At 39.3% G+C, this 20,449-nt stretch overlaps 1 protein-coding gene across 1 annotated transcript in view; it reads left to right on the top strand.

The window, feature by feature from the left end:
• MAN2A1 (mannosidase alpha class 2A member 1) overlaps positions 1 to 20,449 on the top strand; it is a 162,051-nt gene that overhangs the window by 103,094 nt on the left and 38,508 nt on the right. Inside the window, exons 13-15 of the mRNA XM_072788203.1 lie at positions 16,007 to 16,172; positions 17,510 to 17,728; positions 18,468 to 18,590. Coding sequence (XP_072644304.1) covers positions 16,007 to 16,172; positions 17,510 to 17,728; positions 18,468 to 18,590 — 508 coding nt within the window. The remainder of the gene's footprint in view (positions 1 to 16,006; positions 16,173 to 17,509; positions 17,729 to 18,467; positions 18,591 to 20,449) is intronic.

Genomic DNA, 20,449 nt, shown 5'->3' with positions numbered 1-20,449 from the left:
AGTATGTTTCTGGTGATTGATTTTTATGGGAAAATTTTGGTTTTAGGAGGGAGAATCATCTTGCACTCAGGCTTACCTTCTTTTAAGATCAATGGGAGATTTGGGTGCTTCAGTATAATTTCTTGTGGGTATAGTGTCTCACTTCAGATTGCATTCAACTGTATATAACAAAAAGCGTCCTACATTGGCTTCACACGAGAGCAGTTTATTTTTCTTAGGTACGTGTTTCAAAGTAGGTAGTCCAGGACTTGTGATGTGTTCCATGAGGTCGTTAAAAGGACCAGGCCCCTTTTACCTTTTTCAGCTCTACGTTAGCTTGTGGTGGTTCTCATGGTCTCAAGATTGTGCCTGGCTCTCCACCTATAGCATTGTGTTCCAGCCGGGAAGGGCATGGAGGAGCGAAGGGTGAAAGTTACACCACTTGAGTCTGCTCACTTTTATTAAATTGAGGATATATAATTTCCTGGGAAGCTCCACTTACTCAATTCTAATGATATCTCATTGTGTTACGTGGCCACCTCAAAGCATGGAGAATCAAGGGCTTTTTTTTTTTTTTTTTTTTTTAAAGTTAGGATTATTGTCATCCTTAGTAAAATTGAGTTTCTGTCAGGAAAGAATATGAGAATGGCCATTGGGTAGACAACTAGCATTATCTACTCATTAGGTTCATTAACTAGACCTCTCAGGCCATCTACCCTATTTTCTGATCATCGACTGCTCTTCCCTGCCCTTTTCTGCTCAGATTGGGGTTGGGGTTGTACTCTGTACACTGTAGAAACAGGTTTGCACTGAATAAATCAGTTCTGGATGCTAGAAGCTTCATAAAAGCTTGTTCTCAAGATTGTCCTATCCAGTTCGGTAGAAAAATCGTATCTTAACACAGTTATTAAAGAAACAGATTTTCCACTACTCCAAAACCAAAACATAATTAGACATTGCAAAATTAAGAATTGGGAGAGAGATCAAGTAAAAACATATATGTCCTATTGGGATTTGGAAAGTACAATATTGTTTACTGTTTCCTAGTGACCTATTTAGGATCAAGTTACAAGATACTTACTCCTTGGTTTACATAGTCAGCCATTCAGTGACAGATTAATTGTGTTCCTGCCTTGTGTAGCTCTATGCTGGGATGTGGTCATCTTTTCCTTCCCCTTTCATTTCTAGTTTTTTTTTTTTTTTTTTTAATTTTTTTTTCTTGCTCGGAAACTACACAGATAAGATATCTTCTATAAGTAATCTATAACTTGTGCTGCTGTATAGCCTATCTTTAAATCTTCAGTCCTTTGCCTGAAACCTTTGTGAATTGAGAATTTTTAGTTTTTTGGGACATAATATGCACATATGCAGACTACATAAATACTTCAATCTGGGACAGGGCTCATCAAATAATTTTAAATTTCTGAATATTAAGACCAAGTGGAATAACTAATTGTATGTGGCTTCATGTCAGTTCAGTTTGGGTTTTGCCGCCAAATGGGTATTGAAAAAACTTTATTTTCAGAGTTTTTCGGATAGAGATCGCAGACCTGTCTTGTAGTGGTTTTGGAAGAATTAGGAGATAATTAGTTTGAAGGAACCAGCAAATTCCCTAATAAAGACACAGTGGTGCAGGAGAAAGCACCATAACTCTCCCGACTGGCATTGGATTCTTACTAGCATCATGCTGAAGTGCCTCAGCTCTTGCTCTTGGTCCTGCTTCCCATCCCTTCCAAAAATTGAAAAATGTCTGTCTTTCAAGATATTTTTGCTAGTCAAGTAGTGCCGACTCTTCACCCTCTGTCCCACATTCCCGAAGCACAGAGGTATTTAGGTGCTAACTTTCCTTGGTAAGAGTGCGTCCCCCGACTCTGCTGGTCTGCTAGTGTTCTAGCTTCTCGAGGATACGTTAGGCTTGCTTCCTCATTTTCTTGCACCTCCTGAAATAACACTTTTTATAATTCTTGCATTAAGCAGTTTAAAGTTTATGATAGGGAGCGGTGAATAATATAACCATAGATTAATTATATATGCATTTTTACTGTCATTTAGATATATTGAAGCAAGTGTTTATCAGTAGGCTGCCATCATTCTCACATGCTGATTTCTAGATGATTTACAGTGTGGATGGAGTTTGTCTCCTTAGTGCTTGCAGGGCATGGTATCTTAAATCATTCTTTTCATCAATTTTATGTGAACTTGAAAAGAATCTTCCTTTCCAGGCCCATATAATTAGTCTGCTGTGATTTTTTGTTCCTAGGTACAAAATTATTTTAGATTTTATTAGCTTTAGATTTTATCTGTGGAAGTGACTGAACAGACTGCATTTAAAATGATAGTTTTAAGTTTTATTTTGGAAAAGCAGTGGCAAAGTGGTTATGTGTTCAGTGAACACCTGCTAAATTGCCTGGTTAGTCTGTTTTAATTGCCTTTTTATCGTTTACATCTTAAATCAAACTTTCTTAACTAGCTGTGTGGTTCTAGTTTATTGTCAGATTATTATACAGTGAATTAAGTTTATACAAGGTGTTTTAGTTGGTGCGATTTGTCTAATGAAATTAAAGCGATTTTGTGTGTTGCTTCCAACATCTTGCAGTTCTCATCAAGAATCATAATCGGGAAAGTGCAGAAGTTGGAGGGGGAAAGTACGTGCCCTCTGTACATTGGATTATGCTGAGATATTTTGCTACCTTACCGTGTGAAGGCAGGGTTAGCCTGGAGACCACCACCTGTAACCAGTGGTGGTTATACCACCAGTTTATACCAGTTTCCCATCACGATATTCAGAAATGCTTAAGTTTCTAGAACCTACGCCAAACTTTGGAAAGGAGTTGAGGCAGTGTCCAAAGCTGGCATTAGTTTCGGTCTGTCTGCCAGGTAATGCACACCTCGGATGATTCTGTGCTGTGCCTGCCGTAGCACCAGAGGCTCCCCCCCACCCCCACCCCACCCTTAGGGGAGTCGCCTAATGCACTAAAAGTAAGTTACATGCCCGGAACACGAAGGGTTTTTAAAAGTGATTTGGGATGGGGGGAAGTGATGATTATCCGCGAGTCCTTAGTTGTTGTTTTTCTGGTTCCTGGCAAACTCAGCCCTCTGTTGTCTCTCTTCTTTCCTCCCCGCATCCATCACATCTTCCAGAATTGCTTAGAGAGAGCTAATTAACTCACAGCAGTTCACAGCCTAGACTAAAGTGATACGGCGTATTTCAAAGTCTTCTATGCTTCTGAACCAGATTTTTTCCCCTTCTAACTGCAGATTAATAAAGCGTGTGCACTACAAGAGGAACAGGGAAAAGGATTTTAGTGAAGGTATCCTGATCCTGAAAAAGTCAGGAAGGGCTTCAAGCCCATCTTGGACTTCACTTCACAACTTTGTAATAAAAGAAAATTTTTAAATAGAGCCTTTGGACGTATTTCATCCTTATTTGGAGGGCAGCATTATTTTATTTTGGGCAAGAATATTGTATGTGAAATGAGGCTACTTTTCAAAGCAAAACACACCCGGGTTTTAGGTTGTTTTGTAGGTATTTAATATATCCTCGAAGTATTACAGGTAGTTGGATGGCTTGCGTGTTGTTCTTCGAGACGTGTTCCTTATCCCTTGTGACATTGTGTTTGCCGTCACCGTGAGTGATGTTTTCTCTAGTGTTTTGTATCTTCTTCGGTCGGTTCATTGGATTGTAGAATAGAATGTCTTTCCCAGGACCAATATTGTATCTGAAAGTGTTTTTGAAAATAGAAAGTGGTTTGTGTTTCTGTTGTCTTCATTTTTTTACCTCTTTATATGATGGCTCACTTACATGAAGAGATGTAGCACCGGTAAAAAGTTGTTTTTTTTTTTTTTTCTTTTCACCTTAAAAACCTCACACAGGATAGATTTCTTTTGTCATCAGAGATAGACAAAGTGAATACAAACGTATTTGCCGTGTCTGTCTTTAGTAACAAAACAACTTTATTTTAGTGCATTAACTTTTAAGGTCTTTTTATTCTCGAAGATCAGCCTATTTATGTACTACGTGTTCCTCCAAAGTTACAGCGTTACAGTTATTGGAGAAATGAAATATTCTCCCGGTAGATGAAAATTACATTTTGATTGAACATCGTTCCTTATGCAGTCACCCATAAATATAATGCCTTCTGCTGTCTTTTCAGAAGATGGCTACAGATGTGATTTCTGAAATGACAAGAAAATAGAACATCTTAATGTTTTAGGTAAAACAGATGGTATTTTTGTTTTCGGCAGAACTCTCTCCTAGTGAAAGCAGCTTAATTGGTGACAAGACTCTCAGGGTCAGCCAAATTATGGACGGTTTTTGTATCTGGTTCCTATTATTTGCTTTAGTATCAAAGGCTTTAGAATAATTAGAAAGGAGTATTTATCCTTCTCATTCCTATTTTCTGTTATGCCCTGGAAATAGATGTAAAATTTTTTTAGACCTGTTTTATTTATAAAAGCTGTAAAATTGCATGGTGGTTCTACTTTGGTTATATTTTGGCTTTTAGAAGTGCTTTCCTCATTCCTGAAATATGTAGTTGCACTTTTGAAAGTTAACGCTTTACGGCGTTGAGTTACAGCTATAAATAGTATTTGCAGTGATCAATTCCATACCATTGAGTTTTGGGCCGATTTCATGGTCAGGGGCTTAAAAAAGAGCACAGTATTGTGAAAGGAGCTCTGGGCCAAGAGTCAGAGGCTCATTTTAGTCCCACCTCTGTCACTAAGTAGTGTCATTTTTTTAGAAACCTAATTCTGTTGTTTCATGTGCTGGGAGAGAGGGATCTGAACAGGTGATCCCTAGAGTTGCGTCTAGCCAACGGTGTTTTTCTTGTCTGTTACAACGTAAAATTGTATATAAAGGCTTCATCTAGATAAACACCAGGAAAGGAAGCTTCTGGGTGGAAAAACCCAACTGTGGAAATTAAGCCAGTTTGTCCAATGACTGAGACATAGGTGACTCTTTTCCGAAATGCCACCACTATTGCAGAACGGAGACTTGTTACAGCAGTTCCCTTCCTGCCACCGCGTACAGAAAGCCAGAGCTTCCTGAAGGAGCAGCTTGTGTTGTCGTCATAGCAGCTCAGGAAGGTGGCCTCATTTCAGTCTCCACAAAACTCCTTCGAACCGCAGTCCTGGCGGCGGAGGTGGTTGGAGGGTTTCCGAGAGAAGGCTCGTCCCCAGGCGGACACAGCACTGGCAGAGCAGCAGTCCGAGAGCCCTGGGGACATCGGGGCTCCAGGTCCGCAGAGGGCGGTGCACTTGCAGCCCGGCCACCTGCAGCGTCCTCCCCGCTGCCGTCCCACCTGCAAGGTGCCGTGGGTCCCGGCTGCTCGAATCCAGATCCGGCTCTGAGTGGGTGAGCAGGCTCCTGAACCGCTGTGTGCATCTGTGCAGCAGGCGTGATTCTAGGACGTCATGGGTTCGTTGGAAACTGAAGGCTGTAACTCAGGTGGGTACAGGCCGAGAGCTGGTCAGCGTGCTAGGGGCAGGGGAAGGCAGCTGTTGGCGCGATTGGCATCATCGCCATTGCCATTCCCATTATATCTGAAAACTCCCTGCCACCTGCCAAGTTCAACTCTCTCCCGAGTTAAAAATAGTAGAATCATGTCTTTAAGGCACAGTGCTACTTGGGACTTACTGCTTTGTCAGTTAGCACCATAAACGAGCATAATTCTCTACTCAAAGTAGTATTTTCCAGCATAGAGCTTTCTAGAATATTTACTTAACAATCACATACTTTTCATCTAAGCTAAGAGCCTTTATTCGAAATATTTTGTGGAATCCGTGGATTTGAGATAGAGTATATTCTCAGAAATTAAATACGTAGTTGACAACCGCAGCTTTAGGTCCTGCTGTCCTAATGTTTCATGAAGGGCACGCGGCTGTACATTTGGATCTGGTCAGCTGTGCAGTGCACTTGTGCACTTTGCTTTTGAATCTTGTCCTTGGACGAATGACTGTTCATGACATAGTAGATGGAAATAGTTTTGCCCATGAATTTTGAGAAAGTTATTTCTCCTACGTATAGGAAAAAAATGGTGAAAGCATCCCATGTTGGGAAGAACAGGTAATATTTATAGCCTACTATATTCAAGTATAATCGTAATTTTTATTGTGGAAAAAAGAAACTGTTCTGTTCCTTAGTGTTCAAATTCTTTTGCCCCCGAGATGAGACCATATTTGTTACTTAATCAACTGAAAGCTTTCAGAAGACATCATGTCTTATTTTTCCCCTTACAAGCATAAGTTCTATTATCTGGTAATTGAAGAGAAGCAAGACTGTGATTATACAGTTTCTGGAAAAATGTTTACGGGGAAACAGTTAAATATTTGCCCATTTAAGAAGGCGCCTCTTATAGAAACAGAAAGGTTTTTAAAGTGTGAGGCCTTGGGCAGCCCTGGTGGCGCAGCGGTTTAGCGCCGCCTTCAGCCCAGGGCGTGATCCTGGAGACCCGGGATTGAGTGTCACGTCGGGCTCCCTGCATGGAGCCTGCTTCTCCCTCAGCCTGTGACTCTGCCTCTCTCTCTCTCTTTCTCTCTCTTCATGTCTCTCATGAATAAATAAATAAAATCCTTTAAAAAAAAATAAAGTGCAAGGCCTTGGAACTTACATGACAAATCTTGTGCATGTATGCATGACTCCAGTAAGTGGGGTCTGTGTGAGGTATTCAAAGGTTAGAAAATACATAGAATTTCAAAAGGCCGGGAGTCATTTTTTTAATTTTTCCCCACAGAGTACTTGAGGTTTTCCCTGTTTTCTCTGTACTGTTTGCTGTGAGACCTGCACCGGGACAGTGGGGTTGGGTCACATCAGGCCTGGTGGTCAGTGGACAGGATGTGGAAAGGCATCCTCCCTGGGAGAGAGGGTCAGACAGCTGGACACAATTCATTTCAGTCCTTGCTTTGGCCCAGTTCCAAGGACCCCAAGTTCTTCTCATTGCCCACCCCTACCCTACCCTCCTTTCCAGCCCTCAAGATTTGCCTTTATGCGTTCGGTGGTATAAAGTGTCAGTCTTTGTGATGTGAAACCAGATCCCAGCCTTCATTTTTTCTTTTTCTTTTTTTCTTTTTTTTCAGCCTTCATTTTCAAGAGGAATAGTATCACCTATGTGTTAGTTTCCTCTTGCTGCTATAACAAATTGACCACAGAGCTAGGAATCAAAAAAAAAAAAAAAAAAAGAAAAAAAAAGAAAAAGAAAAGAAAAGCACACTTATTGTTCTACAGTCCTGGAGATCAGAAGTACGAAGCCCGTTCCGCGGCCTAAGGAGGTGTTGGCAGGGCTGGTTCCTTCTGGAGGCTCTGAGTGGGGAATCTGTTTCTTTGCCTTCTTATGCATTCCTTGACCGGTGGCCCCTCCCCCACATACTCCAGCCTCTGTCATCTCTTATCACGTGGCCACCTTCTCAATTGAACCTTCCTATATCTCTCTTACAAAGGACCCTTGTGTTTATATTGGACTGAGTTGGATAATTCAGGAAATCTCACCATCCCAGGATCTTTAATTTAATTGCATCTGCAAAGTCTTTTGCCGAATAAGTTACTTACAGGTTCTGGGGATTGGGATGTAAGCCTCTTGGGGGGAGGGGGGGTGGCGGAGGCGAGTGAATTATTCTGCCTACCATACCCCGAAATCTAATTTTTGTTATTTCCAGTAGATAAGTAGATTCTGAGTTTGGGATAATTAATTTGAAAGCATCAAGATGAGTCTATGTCGACGTTCCTCAGGCACCTCAAATTCAAGAAGTCTAAACCTTGGATTTATCACCTTTGTCTTGAAACCTCCCCCCACTACCATCCTTAGGTCTTCAGCCTTGGTTACTGGGACTACCGTGTCTGTCTGACCCTAACTAGAAACCAGGAGTTATAGAAGATTTTTTTTCTTCTGGTTTTACTCAGTCTTCCCCAGGAATCCAAAAAAAAAAAAAAAAAAAAATTCCTACTGATAAGATATCCTGCCCATTTCTCAGATTTGTTCCTCTTTTCCTATTTCTGCCACTCCTGTAACTTAGGTTTAGGTTTTTCCCTTCCTACCTGGGCTGTTACAGACCAAACTTGCTTGGTCATCCTGCTTTTAATCCTGGCTCCTTAGGTTCTCCCTCTACCTAGCAACCAAAAGTATCTCTTCAAAATGAATCTGACCATGTAAAACTCTTTAGTTACTCCCTAAAACTTCTATAATAGGGTTTGTGCTACTTATAATGATTTAAAGACACCCATTTTCACTGTGACTTGAGATTTAGCTCCCTTTCTAGCTCATATATTGGCATTTTAGAGGTTCACTTCACTGTGTAGATTTTAGTGGTATTGGATGGCTTGTATGTCCTGAAAATAACACCCTCTCTCGTATCTTTGGTTTTATTCTCACTACCTACAGTGTATTTTCCTGCTTTCCTTTACTTGGTTATCCCTCCCCTGCCCCACTTTTAAAGAATTGCTTCTTTTTTTTGTTGTATTTTTCTGATTACTTTAAAAGCACATACTTTTTGAGGAACAGGTTTTATCAGTTAAAGTCCAATATCTGGAACCTGAGTCATTGTGATTCTTTTGTCTTTTTCTCCTTGCTATTTAGTAATGTGGCTCTGTCTTTCAGGATGCCTTGAAATTTCATAGTAAGTGGTAGACCCTGGGGCACCCGGGTGGCTCAGTGGTTGAGCGTCTCCCTTTGGCTCAAGTCATGATCCTAGAGACTCGGGATGGAGTCCCACGTCAGGCTCCCTGCATGGAGCCTGCTTCTCCCTCTGCCTGTGTCTCTGCCTCTCTCTCTCTCTCCGGGTCTCCTGAATAAATAAATAAAATCTTAAAAAAAAAAAAAACTTAAGTGGTAGACATTGTGTATGAAATTTATGTAGGCTCCAGAAAATATTTTCTTCTGGAAAGCATTCAGTGTTCTTCCCATCAAGCACTGTGCTAAACTGAGACTAATTTATGTCTTGTTCATCGAGCTCTCCAAGTTTTCAACTAATAGTCTTGTATCTTCTGTGGGCCCTACTCCATAGTAGGTTCCGCAGTGCCCTGAGGGGGCGCCTGGGTGGCTCAGTCTGACTCTTGGTTGCAGCTCAGGTCATGATCTCAGGGACGAACTTTGCGCTCAGCAGAGAGTCTGCTTGAGATCCTCTCTCCCTCTCCCTCTGCCCCTCCTCTTACCCCACTCCCTCTGTCTCTCTAAAATCCTTTTTTTTTTTTTTTTTAAAGATTTTATTTATTTATTCATGAGAGACAGAGAGAGAGGCAGAGACACAGGCAGAAGGAGAAGCAGGCTCCCTGCAGGGGTCCCGATGCGAGACTTGATCCCGGAACTCCGGGGTCACACCCTGGGCCAAAGGCAGACCCTCAACCACAGAGCCACCGAGGCGTCCCTAAAATAAATCTTTAAAACAAAACCAAACATCATGAAGGGTCTCTGCTCTACTTTTCATAGGCTTTCTTTTTAGGGTTTGAGGCCCCCCTTTCTGTGCAAGGGCCCAGGATTGACGTGTGTACCGCGGGGAGAGCCCCGGGTGTACGTGCAGCCTCCGAGTCCAGCAGAGAGGCCGAAAATCCTCTTTCGGCCCCCTTTTCGGCCCCTCTGCTCCCCTGTGACCCCCCCCCGGGCTCTGCCCGGAACCCCGCCGTCCCCGTGCTGAGCCCCGGCAGGTGCTCCCTTCCTGGCGGCCTCCGCCCCCCAGCAGTTCTCCGGCCCTCGAGCCGACGACGCCTGCCCCCGTCCGCGTGTCGTGGCCGGGAGTGGGCGCTCCGGCCTCTCGCCCCTCCGTCTCTCCCGGGTCGGGTCTCCTAGAAGCTGAAGCAGCGTTTATTTTTCAGCTTCAGTTTGGTAGTTGAAAAATGTTCACTTTCTCTGCTTGGGTGTTTATGTTTCTGTTGATTTATTTGTAAGAGCACTTCACAAATTTTCCAAATTTGATTTTCTTTTATTTTTTTATTCTTCAGTCTTATTTTTAAGATAGAAAATGCTTCAGCTTTTGTTATCAACTCTGCTAGCCTTTCGCTTTGCTATTTTTCACTGTTAGAGTTACAGAGAGCCTGGGTGCCCCAGATGGTAGATTTATTTTTTTCTACTCCTCTTGCATCATTTTTAATGTTTCCACGTCTTTTAATCTAGACTCAATGTTGTGTTGTTTGGGGGTTTTCTGGCATATTGTTTTAACATGTCTGTTTAACCATTTGTCTTGCCCATCTATTATTCTAAATATATTATAGAATTGTTTTGCTCTTTCTCCCAACAGAAGGATTTCAATGGGATTTCGACTAGCATTGCATAAGATACATGAATTAATTTTGGGAGAGTTGGGGTTTTTTGGTAGTCTTTTACTTTTCTCTCCTAGAAAAGTAGGTCTCTCCATTTATTCATTTTTATGTCTCTCCATAAAGTTTTGTTGTTTTCTGTATATACAATCATTTTGTGTGAAATTAATCTCCTATTTTGAATACTCTGCTGATTCTTAATCATCCTGCCAACTTTTTGTGTGTCCCGAAGGATGCTCTGTGCATGCCTTTGGCCCATTACCTACCCTCTTTATTGAACTTAACAGTTTCTGCCTCTCGCTTCTCCTAGATAATAGGTACTTGCAGGACAGGGACACATTCATAAGTTTATAACTACAAATACCAGGAGGTAGCCTTCTCTTTGTCCTTTTTTTTTTCTTTTTAAATTATTGTGCACCATGTGGTTGCTTTGTACATGTATGTATTGTGTGCACCTGTGCATTTGGTTCTCCCCTCCACGTTATTTGAGCTCTTGTTTCAAGGCATCTTTGTTATCACATCCGTGGTTGGGTTAATTTCTGTCATCTAGGTTTTTATATTCCTTACAAAGAAAAGCATGCGTAAGGCAGCGCAGTGACCTGGGTTAATTGAAACACTGACTCCACCATGCAGTGTGATTCTGTACCAGAGTCCTGGGTCAGGACGCCAGGAGGATTATGTAAGGAAGAGGGGAGACGTAATTGCTATTGAGATTCTCCTTTCTGTCAGATCTGAGCTATGTGATTTTCCAAACATTTTATCATTTAACCCCAATAGGGGTCTTGTCCCCTGATTGGATAGATGAGGATATTAAGGCATGGAGAAATGAATTACTTTGTCCAGAGCCTCTCAAGTCCTCAGTGCAGTGCTGCAGTTTTCAGCTTGAATGTGTTTGATTCCAGAACCCAGGAATCCCTGAACTGTGTGATTTTTGAAGACCTGCCATGTTTCAAAATGGCTCTTTTTTGTTTTTAATAACTTCATTTTTTCCCCCTAGCAACGAATATGGTAAGCATTATTTTTTTTTAATTTTTATTTATTTATGATAGTCACACAGAGAGAGAGAGAGGCAGAGACATAGGCAGATGGAGAAGCAGGCTCCATGCACAGGGAGCCCGACGTGGGATTCGATCCCGGGTCTCCAGGATCGTGCCCTGGGCCAAAGGCAGGCGCTAAACCACTGCGCCACTCAGGGATCCCAGCATTATGTTTTAAACCAGGAAAACTAAGTGGACTATATCAAAAAGACTTCAAGTCTATAAATTGAAATTTTTATAAGCCTATAAATCCCTCTTTCCACTTTTAGAAAATTCTGTAAGTTTACTGCTTTTCTTTAGATTATGCTCCACTAATGAAGGCTACTTAGAGAAAATGAATATATTCTTATTTGAAATGAATTTTTTACGATGTTATCATTAAGAATCAGACACACTGAGCTCTAGTCTGCTTTATTTTTAACTTTCTCTGTGATCTTGGATCTGTCATTTTTCCCTGTATAGCTCGTCGACCTTAAAAGCATTTTTTTTTGTGTGTGTGTGTGTGTGGAATTAAAGTAAATGAAATGAAAATGATCTGATAAAACTATAAAGCCCCACACTAAGTAGGCATTATTTATAAATGATATATTCACCCAGCGGGACTTTTGTGCATTACTCATTTATCAGCTATTTGTTGGATGTTCTTCTGGGTCAGGTACTACACTGGGCACAGGAAGTTACAATGAGTTTTCATATAACCTAATGTTTGCTTAATTGGTTTTAAACTGCACTTAAAGGGAACTTGCAGAGACTTCTCATTCAGTCTCAATCATGACTATATGTAATGCTTTTTAAACATTTTCCTTGAATATTGTTTTGTTTACCTCATATCTTGGGGTCATAAGATGGCCTCCTTAGTATATGTCACAAGATTTTTTTCTGTTGCAGTGTTCCAGTTTATAAATTCTCTTTTACACACATAGTATATTGAAGTGCAAATGGCTCTGTTCATTCTGAGCTGCTTGAAGAAAGAGGCTCCGTGGGGATCTTTGGCATCAGGGAGGAAAGTTCTTCACATATGAATTTGGAACTAAGGAAATCTCCACAGGAAACCCCCATTGTTAGAAAGATGCTTATAAGCTTGACCTGTGAGTTAAAATGGTTAAGAAGAGGGATACATAGTGGGTACAGTTAAGTTTAAAGCCTTGTTGTGGCCCTGTTTGCTGGGCGAGTCTTGCCTGCATACCTAACCTCAGTGAACCTCAGTTTCCTAGCTGTTCCCTGGGAAGGATGAAGGGCTGTGCCTTATTAGTTGCCTATACATCCTGAGGGCTGGGCCCTGCAGAGAGGAAGCACACTAAGTGGTAATGCCACGGTCCCTCTGACCACGAAGCACACACCTTCCACTCTGCCCTTCATCCAGTCCTAGAAGGAAGCCCATGTGGTCCTAGTCTCTTGTTCATAGTTGGCACTGATTAGATTTGCCTTAAAGAGAGATTGCCATGGTTGTCTTTTTTTAACATGGCGCGAATCATTCCTACAGAGAGGGTGAAGAAATTCTAAATATATTCATCCTTGATAGTCTTCAAGGACCGAACCATATTTACAGTGGAATTCTAGTTCTTTTCTAAAATGATTCCCAAATTTGACGTGAGCATAGATGTCCTTTCATTTTTCTCCCAGAGTAGATCATAAGCTGTTGTCTAATTTGATTGGCAGGTAGCATATCAATGCTTTGTCTTTGTGAGGTGAGGGTGGTTCCTTGTACACAGAGAATTGAGATCACTGCTGCAACCCCAAGTTAAGGGGGCCTGGTATCATAATGAGGACGAGGAGGCTGGGTGTGACCTAGTGATAGAGAATAGGTAGGAAGCTAATGAAATGTGGGGAAAACCAAGGGGAAGAAAGTTCTGGGCTTCCTATATAGTTACTTACAAGATGAAATAGAAACGACCCCCATTTTTAGGATATAAATATTACTCTTTTATTAGTGTGGATCAGATATTATTGATTTGCAATAGTTGAGTTTGATACTTAGGATGTGAAAGCTGTTGGTTTCATTCACAACTGAATGAAATGGACTCATATTTGGGATGTTGGCAGTATAAATGTTGACTACCAAACATGATAATGCAAATGAACATTTAGTTAATTTTTGATTGTATACTTATTTCCAAAGGAAGATAATTCATATATGATTATACTTTCTCTGTACTCTACTTAAAAACGTATAGATAAGAGTTGTGTGTACGTCAGGTAAATTTATGCTGTGATGCACTTGAAGAACATGGTGTGAATCTCTAATTAGGTTAAAAAATGATTTTCTTAGCACAGCATTATGCTCATTATAAACTCTACACATTTAGTTTTTGAATAGATTCCTGGCATGATAATTATATAATCATTCAGTACAGTAGAAACATCATTATGGTCACATACTAATTAGCTACTAAAACGAAACAAAACAGAACCTGATTCACAGCTTATTATAAAATCTGATTTAGTATTGTATAAAACCAAATGTATGGTTAAAGTTATTATTTGCTTTAAACATGAATTTTTTTCCCTCTATGGGCCATGGGAAGGAATCAGCGTTCTGGATGCTTACTACCTAATTTATTGCTTGGGCACATGTTACATTTTATTATCAGAGCCCTTATGCCCAGCCCCGTGTGGTGGAGCATCTGAGGAACTTGCCAGTAGGAATTCTAGGCTCAGTACCTGAGTGTGCCTCAGGGCTTTTGCAGAGTTAGGATCCTGGCCTGAGTCTTCAGACCATGTCTGAGAGTTCTTCACCTCTTGCCTCTTACCTTTAATCCCCTGGGAATATGGGGCTCAACAATAAATCACTAATTTCTGGGATGCTGATTTGAACATGTTGGGTGCTGAGAAGTGATGCTCAACTGTTTCTCTTCCTCTGTGCACCTTAGGAATATAGTATTGTCTTCCTGTAACAGTGAATCCTGGCAGTTGTGATTCTCCAGGGGGGGGTTGTGATGGGACAGGTCAGGTGACACGTAAGCCCAGGTAGAGGGTAGTAGGAGGGTGCTAGTAGGTTGGCAGGTCCCACAGGTAAGTCTGTTAAGCATACCTCTGGGGGGGCGGGGTGCGGGGGGAGTTGCCCTCTCTGTTCTTTAGAATTGCTTCTGTGGATAAACTAGGGTTTTACTAGTACATCAAGGCTTCACCATCCTTTGTAAATGTTTTTCACTGCGTGACTGCAGCCCCTCTTCTCTCATGTACCGATAGAAACTTGGTGAACATCAGTGATGTAAGTTGGGTTGTGTGGTCCAGATGCATATTATGAGCTCTGGGAGTTAGACACGTCTTTATTGCTGTGTTGTCACTTGAGGCATCTCAGAATACTATTTCTGTCATAAGAGCTTCTCCTGATGCACCATTTCTAAATCAAACATTTTATAGATTTTACGCTACATCCTCTTTTTTTCTTTTGTGTTTTCCTGTTGTCCTTTAGTTTTGACCACAGCATCTGTTAATTGTATTTCTTACACGATTTGCAATGCAGTTGAGATACACAGGACACACATAGGATAAAAGAGGACTACTAGGCTTCCTGATGGACTAAGTACACGGTGCTAGCTTGTGTCTGCCATCTCTGATGTAGTTGTGAGGGGCCTGGGGGAGATGGGGTTGCTGTCTGACTGTTCAGTTCTTTGCTCCTGAAGTTGCAAAACTGTGTAAGAAACCCAAAATATTTCAATCAAGAAAATACTCACCAATGAAATCAGTGAGTTATATTATTCAGACATCCTCTTTAAAATCCCCTTTGATTTATTTGAAGATAATATGATTCAAATTGATCATAACGTACAATCGCCTTTCAAAGCCTGTGTATTTCCTGAAGCCTGTGATAAGATGGTCTAGGACACTTCTCACAGGCAAAGCCATGAAACACTGAGCATCTCCAACTAAGAATTCTTTGAATATCAAAGAAGTTGAGAGAGGACTTCAGTAGAAATGATGAAGTGCTTGAGTATCTTTTACAAATTGTAGTTATGGTTAAAACTGTCCTATAAAAAATTAAATGCATGAAGGAGGTCATAATGTGCTAGTATAAAATATTGTTGAAAAAAGTGCCAGAAACTCCAGTTCATTCATTTTTGTTCATTCTAAGAATTATATGTAGTTGTAAGTATTGCCTAAACTTATTTTTAATAGTTTGTATTGTCCTTTTTCTAGCTAGGCCCAATCAAATCCTTTTTAGCACTGTTTGTTGTAAAACTTTAACTCCCTTTTAAAGTGGATTCACCTCAAACTATGTTTTTTCCAGAACCAAATCCTTAGATAATAAGGACCACATATATATGTGATTCTGCATGGATAGCCATACATTTTTGCTCTCTTTTAGTGGTCTAAAATAAATGTCAGGATTGTAATTGATATTAATTGTGGTAAAATATAAATGGGCAGTGTATGTGTTTTTTAATCAGCTAGCTTAGTCAAGGATCAAGAAATTAGTTGTATCAAGCTGATTGTTTTAGAAAGGCTAATAAAACTGTGTATATAGGTCATTTTCTGGGTCATGAAAATAACTTTATTATAGTTATATTAATGTCTTCCATGTGTATAACACTTTATTCTTGGAAGGTGAATCATTATTTCATTACCTTTTGTACTCTGTGTTACATGTGATGAAATCGCGTGTTCTCCAGAAATGTTACCAGAATGTTCCTTATAAATCCGCTCATAAGACACTCTGACCATCTATGAGCTGAGTCCTTACACATGGTGTGAAAGAAGTAAAAATATTTTTAAGACCCGAGTAGTGAAGCAGCTGTTTTTGCAGGTATCTTGTGGTCTGTAATCCTTCAGAACAAGAACGAATCTCCGTGGTCTCCATCTATGTGAGTTCCCCAACCGCACAAGTGTCTTCTGCTTCCGGAAAGCCAGTGGAAATTCAGATGAGTGCAGTCTGGAATACAGCAAATACTATTTCACAGACAGCTTATGAGGTATGTTTTTACCATCAAACTTAGAGGCCATTAAAAAAAAAAAAAAAAAGAGCCAGGATGTAGTTTATAAATGTATACATGCCCCCTTGAGCTGTCAAATCGTGTATGTGAAGTGCTTAAGGTTGTGAATAGCAGAGGGTGTAACCGACCAGTTTACTGGCACTAAAGGAAAAGAGATCCCGTGTTTCCTAGAATACGAAGATATTTGTTAGTGTGTATATATCATATGTTGTTATCAGTACGTGTCATTAGCACGTATATTGTTTATCTTTGTAAGTACTGGAACTTTTTCCCGAAGTGATGAAGTCATCATTACTTAGAAAATTTTGAATTTTTTTGTTTAACTCAATGGAATAACAATTATGCACATTGAAAGTGAGATAAATAATAACTTTTCTAAATAACTTCAGGTACTTGTAGGTTTTCATTGCAAAGGTGATGTAACACACCATGAAAGAAAGACTTTCTAAAATATAGGAAAGTGCTCTTTTCCTGAGATACTTGGAAATGGAAAATGTGGGCTGAAGTAATAGATGTTTTTGGAGAAAGTTCTTAAAGTAATATTAAACTGAACTCCCACATCACTAGAAAAGTTGGATTTTTGGAGTCTCGAGTGCAATTTAAACTGTACTTCTGAAGACAACAACTACAAGCTAGGAACTCTAAATGAGAATCACTTGGCTTGTTAAAAGCCATTGCTGGCTAAATTCATAAATTCATAATCCCTTAGGTAGAAAGGTATGATAGAAAAGTATAATAGAAGTTTTGGTCAGATGTTACAAGAAACACCATCTCTAGAAAATGGGAGAGTAGCTCCTAAAAGGCCAGGATCATGACTTACAGTGTGTGCATCCTCTGTGCTGTGTGCATTGTCTGCTGGACCCCGGGCATTTGATGGCTGCTGTTACCATGATGAATACTTATAGTATTACATTTACCATTTTTCTTTTTTATGTACTTGAATATCATAGTATTATAAAAAGATTCCTGATAATTAGGAAAAATCATTGTTTAACCCGAGCTCCTACCTTCATGGAGCATTTTCTCCTCTGAGCACCCGTGAGAAGCACTGTAGGATGATCAAGGCTACTTATATAATTTCATATATTAAATGAAAACATTCGTGCCTTCCATAGTCCTACCAGCTTGAAGGTAATAGAGTCCCTGGATAAACAGAAATGTGGATACTCTGCCCATAAATTCTCAAAACATCTTTATGATGAGTATGATATTCATTTTTAAATATGGTAGTTTTTTGTTTTTACTAGGCATGTAAATGCTTTCCTTTCAGTAGATTACATTTCTTTTTAAAAAATTCTCTCCTCTGTCTTTTAAAGATCTCTTTCCTAGTACAGATACCCCCACTGGGACTGAAAGTGTATACAGTTTTAGAATCCGCAAATTCAGACCCACATTTAGCTGACTATGTCCTGTATAATGGTAATGTGAAAGATAAAGGAATTTTCAACATGAAGAATGTGAAAAGTCCTGAAGAAGATATAACTCTTGAGAACTCTTTTGTTAAACTTCGGTTTGGTCAGTCTGGGCTTATGGAGGTAAGTTCAGAATAGTTTTTCAAATTCTTGGCAGGCTTATCACTTTTATTATAATATATGCAGATTATGTATGCAGAGGGGGAAAAGTTGATGCAGATATTCTGGGAGAAAGGATGGAAGCTCTATGTATCTGGTATCTGTGGTCCACTAGGACAATTTGCTCCTAACAGATCTGTCTGTGGGTGGTGCTGCTCCTGGAACTCTTATTACTGGTCCACTAGATAAATATAGTGGAAATGAGAAATGTTTGTGGAAACTCTGAAAGCACCATGACACAGTAAATGTATGCCTCTTGAATCTAATAGTAAAAAATTTGAGTGTATATTTGTATATAACTTTAACTTGAACTTTTCTAGTAATTCATTTTTATTATACTTCACATATTGGTCCGTACCTACTGGAAATAAAAAATAAACCTGCTTCTTTAGCACACAAAGTTTGGGAAGCACTGGTCTACACCTCTTAATTTGTGTCTCTTTCTTCCCTAATGAAGTATGTTCTTTTCGTTTCTGTTAAAGTTTTAAATTCTAAGTATAAAGTACAAAAGTATACTTTTAAGATTTTGGGTGTTCATCCTGGAATTGTGAATGTTAGAGGCTGAATATTAGCATTTTTCAGTCTATCCTGGATTTTTGTTTTTGTTTTTGTTTTTGTTTGTAACCGCCATGGACATGGAACCAGATGCAACATAATTAATATCTTAATAATGAGTTGCTTTTAAACATTTTTTGATTCTTAGGAAATGGTAAATAAAGAAGATGGTAAACATCATGAAGTAAAAGTGCAGTTTTCATGGTATGGAACCACTAGTAAAAAGGACAAAAGTGGTGCCTACCTCTTCTTACCTGATGGGGAAGCCAAGGTAAGTGCCAATGAGCTGAGCTTTCAATAAGCATTTATTGAAAGACTAATGAATTAAAAAATCAGTGCATCTTATCATTTTGTCATCTATTAGGAATAGATGAGTTGGTTCCACTGTTTTCCTTATTGGCATTTGGCAATTTGTACTTGAGTGTTACGTAAACAAATTATTTTTTATGGTTGGAATTCATTAAGATGCTACAATGAACAATTGCTCTCCATGAAAAGAAGCTAGATTTGATTTAGGATGCAGATGCTATTGTGGTGTTATATACATATGTGGCATGGCATATATAGAGACAAATTATCTAGCCATATGGGAAAAATAAATTGCCCACTGGGCCATTTTTCTCCTTAACTTTTAGCACTTGAAAAAAAAACAAAAAAAAAAAAAATGTTTTCTCTCTCCTTGCCTGTAAAGGTGTAATATATGCAAATTTTGGCACATTTTTGAAAATGCAGAAAACAGTAAAATTTGCCAACTATTGCAAAGGCCATGCAAACCCCTGCCAACATTTTGATGTATTTTTTATTGTCTTTATTATGCATATCCCTTTCTCCCCCATTTTCAAGTCTTGTCTGAGTAAACTTAAACATATTATTTTTCATTGTGACAGTGCTCACAATCTGATAGTATGTTCTTTGAAAACAATTTTAATACATACTGTTGTGATGAAAAACTTATAGCTATAAGATGATTGAGATCTGAGGGTCCAATGTCTAACATGGTGACTATAGTTGATAACTCTGTATTATATAATTTGCTGGGAGAGTAGAACTTAAATGTTCTCACACACACAAAAATGTATATATATGCGGAAAAAAAGAATTTCTTATTGTTGGCATCTGTGGATTTTTTTCCCCAGTGCTTCACTACTGTAACATTGTGATAAGCTTTCTTCGTAGCATTCTTTTTATGCGGTGTTGATTATTTCCTGAGAATAACTTTCTAGAAGAGTCATTTTGTGTCAGTGGATGAGGCCTTTAAGACTTGATTTCTCTTTCTCCTCTAAGATGACTGCATAAATATTCACGCCCACCAGCGTTTTTGAGAATAGCTCTCTAATACACCACTCCAAGTACTGAGAATCAGCCATATCACAAGCTGTACCTATAATAATGGGTGAAAAAATATTTTACTGTTAAGATTTTGTGATTATTAGGGACGCTAAACTTTATACATTTATTTTTCTCTCCTCTATCTTTTGTGAGTTTCCTATGTAAGTTCTTTGACCATTTTTCTACTGGTATGACTTATGGATCTGTAAGCATTCTTTATGTATGGTAAAAAAATTAATCCTTTTTCCTATATGTTGGAAAATGTTCCATAAGTGTGTCATTCAATTTAATTATTTTATGTGTAGTAGTATTTTTTAAAATTTTTGTGTAGTCCTGTATTTTTATTCATTAGAGCCTCTTCCTTCACTTTTCTACTTACATAGGTTTTCTCCACTTGAAAATAAGTTTAAATATTCTCTATATTTTGTTGCCTAGAGACCTGTCTCCCACAAAAGTTACTTTTGTTTTACAATTTAGAAAAGCCCGCTGACCAAAATCAAATGATAGATTTTGAAGAATAGCATTATTCACCTTAAGGAGTCTAGTTTTTTGTTGTTTGTTTTGATTTTTTTTTTTTTTTTTTTAATCAGTGAGGAATTAAAGGTAAACGACAGCTCATAGTAGCCATTCCAGGATGGGCAGTGGCTCCTAAGTATAAGCTGTATCAGTCTGGTCTCACTTAGATAGGAATTTGGTTTTTTGTTTTTTTTAAAAAGATTTTTATTTATTTATTTGAGAGCGCCAAAGAAGAGAGCACAAAGGGGGAGTGGCAGAGGAAGAGAGAGAAGCAGGCTCTGTGCT

Source organism: Canis lupus, chromosome 2, assembly GCF_048164855.1.
Source record: "Canis lupus baileyi chromosome 2, mCanLup2.hap1, whole genome shotgun sequence".
NCBI lineage: Eukaryota > Metazoa > Chordata > Mammalia > Carnivora > Canidae > Canis > Canis lupus.
The sequence above is the reverse complement of the archived record's forward strand: the minus strand, read 5'-3'. Positions and strand labels throughout refer to the sequence as shown.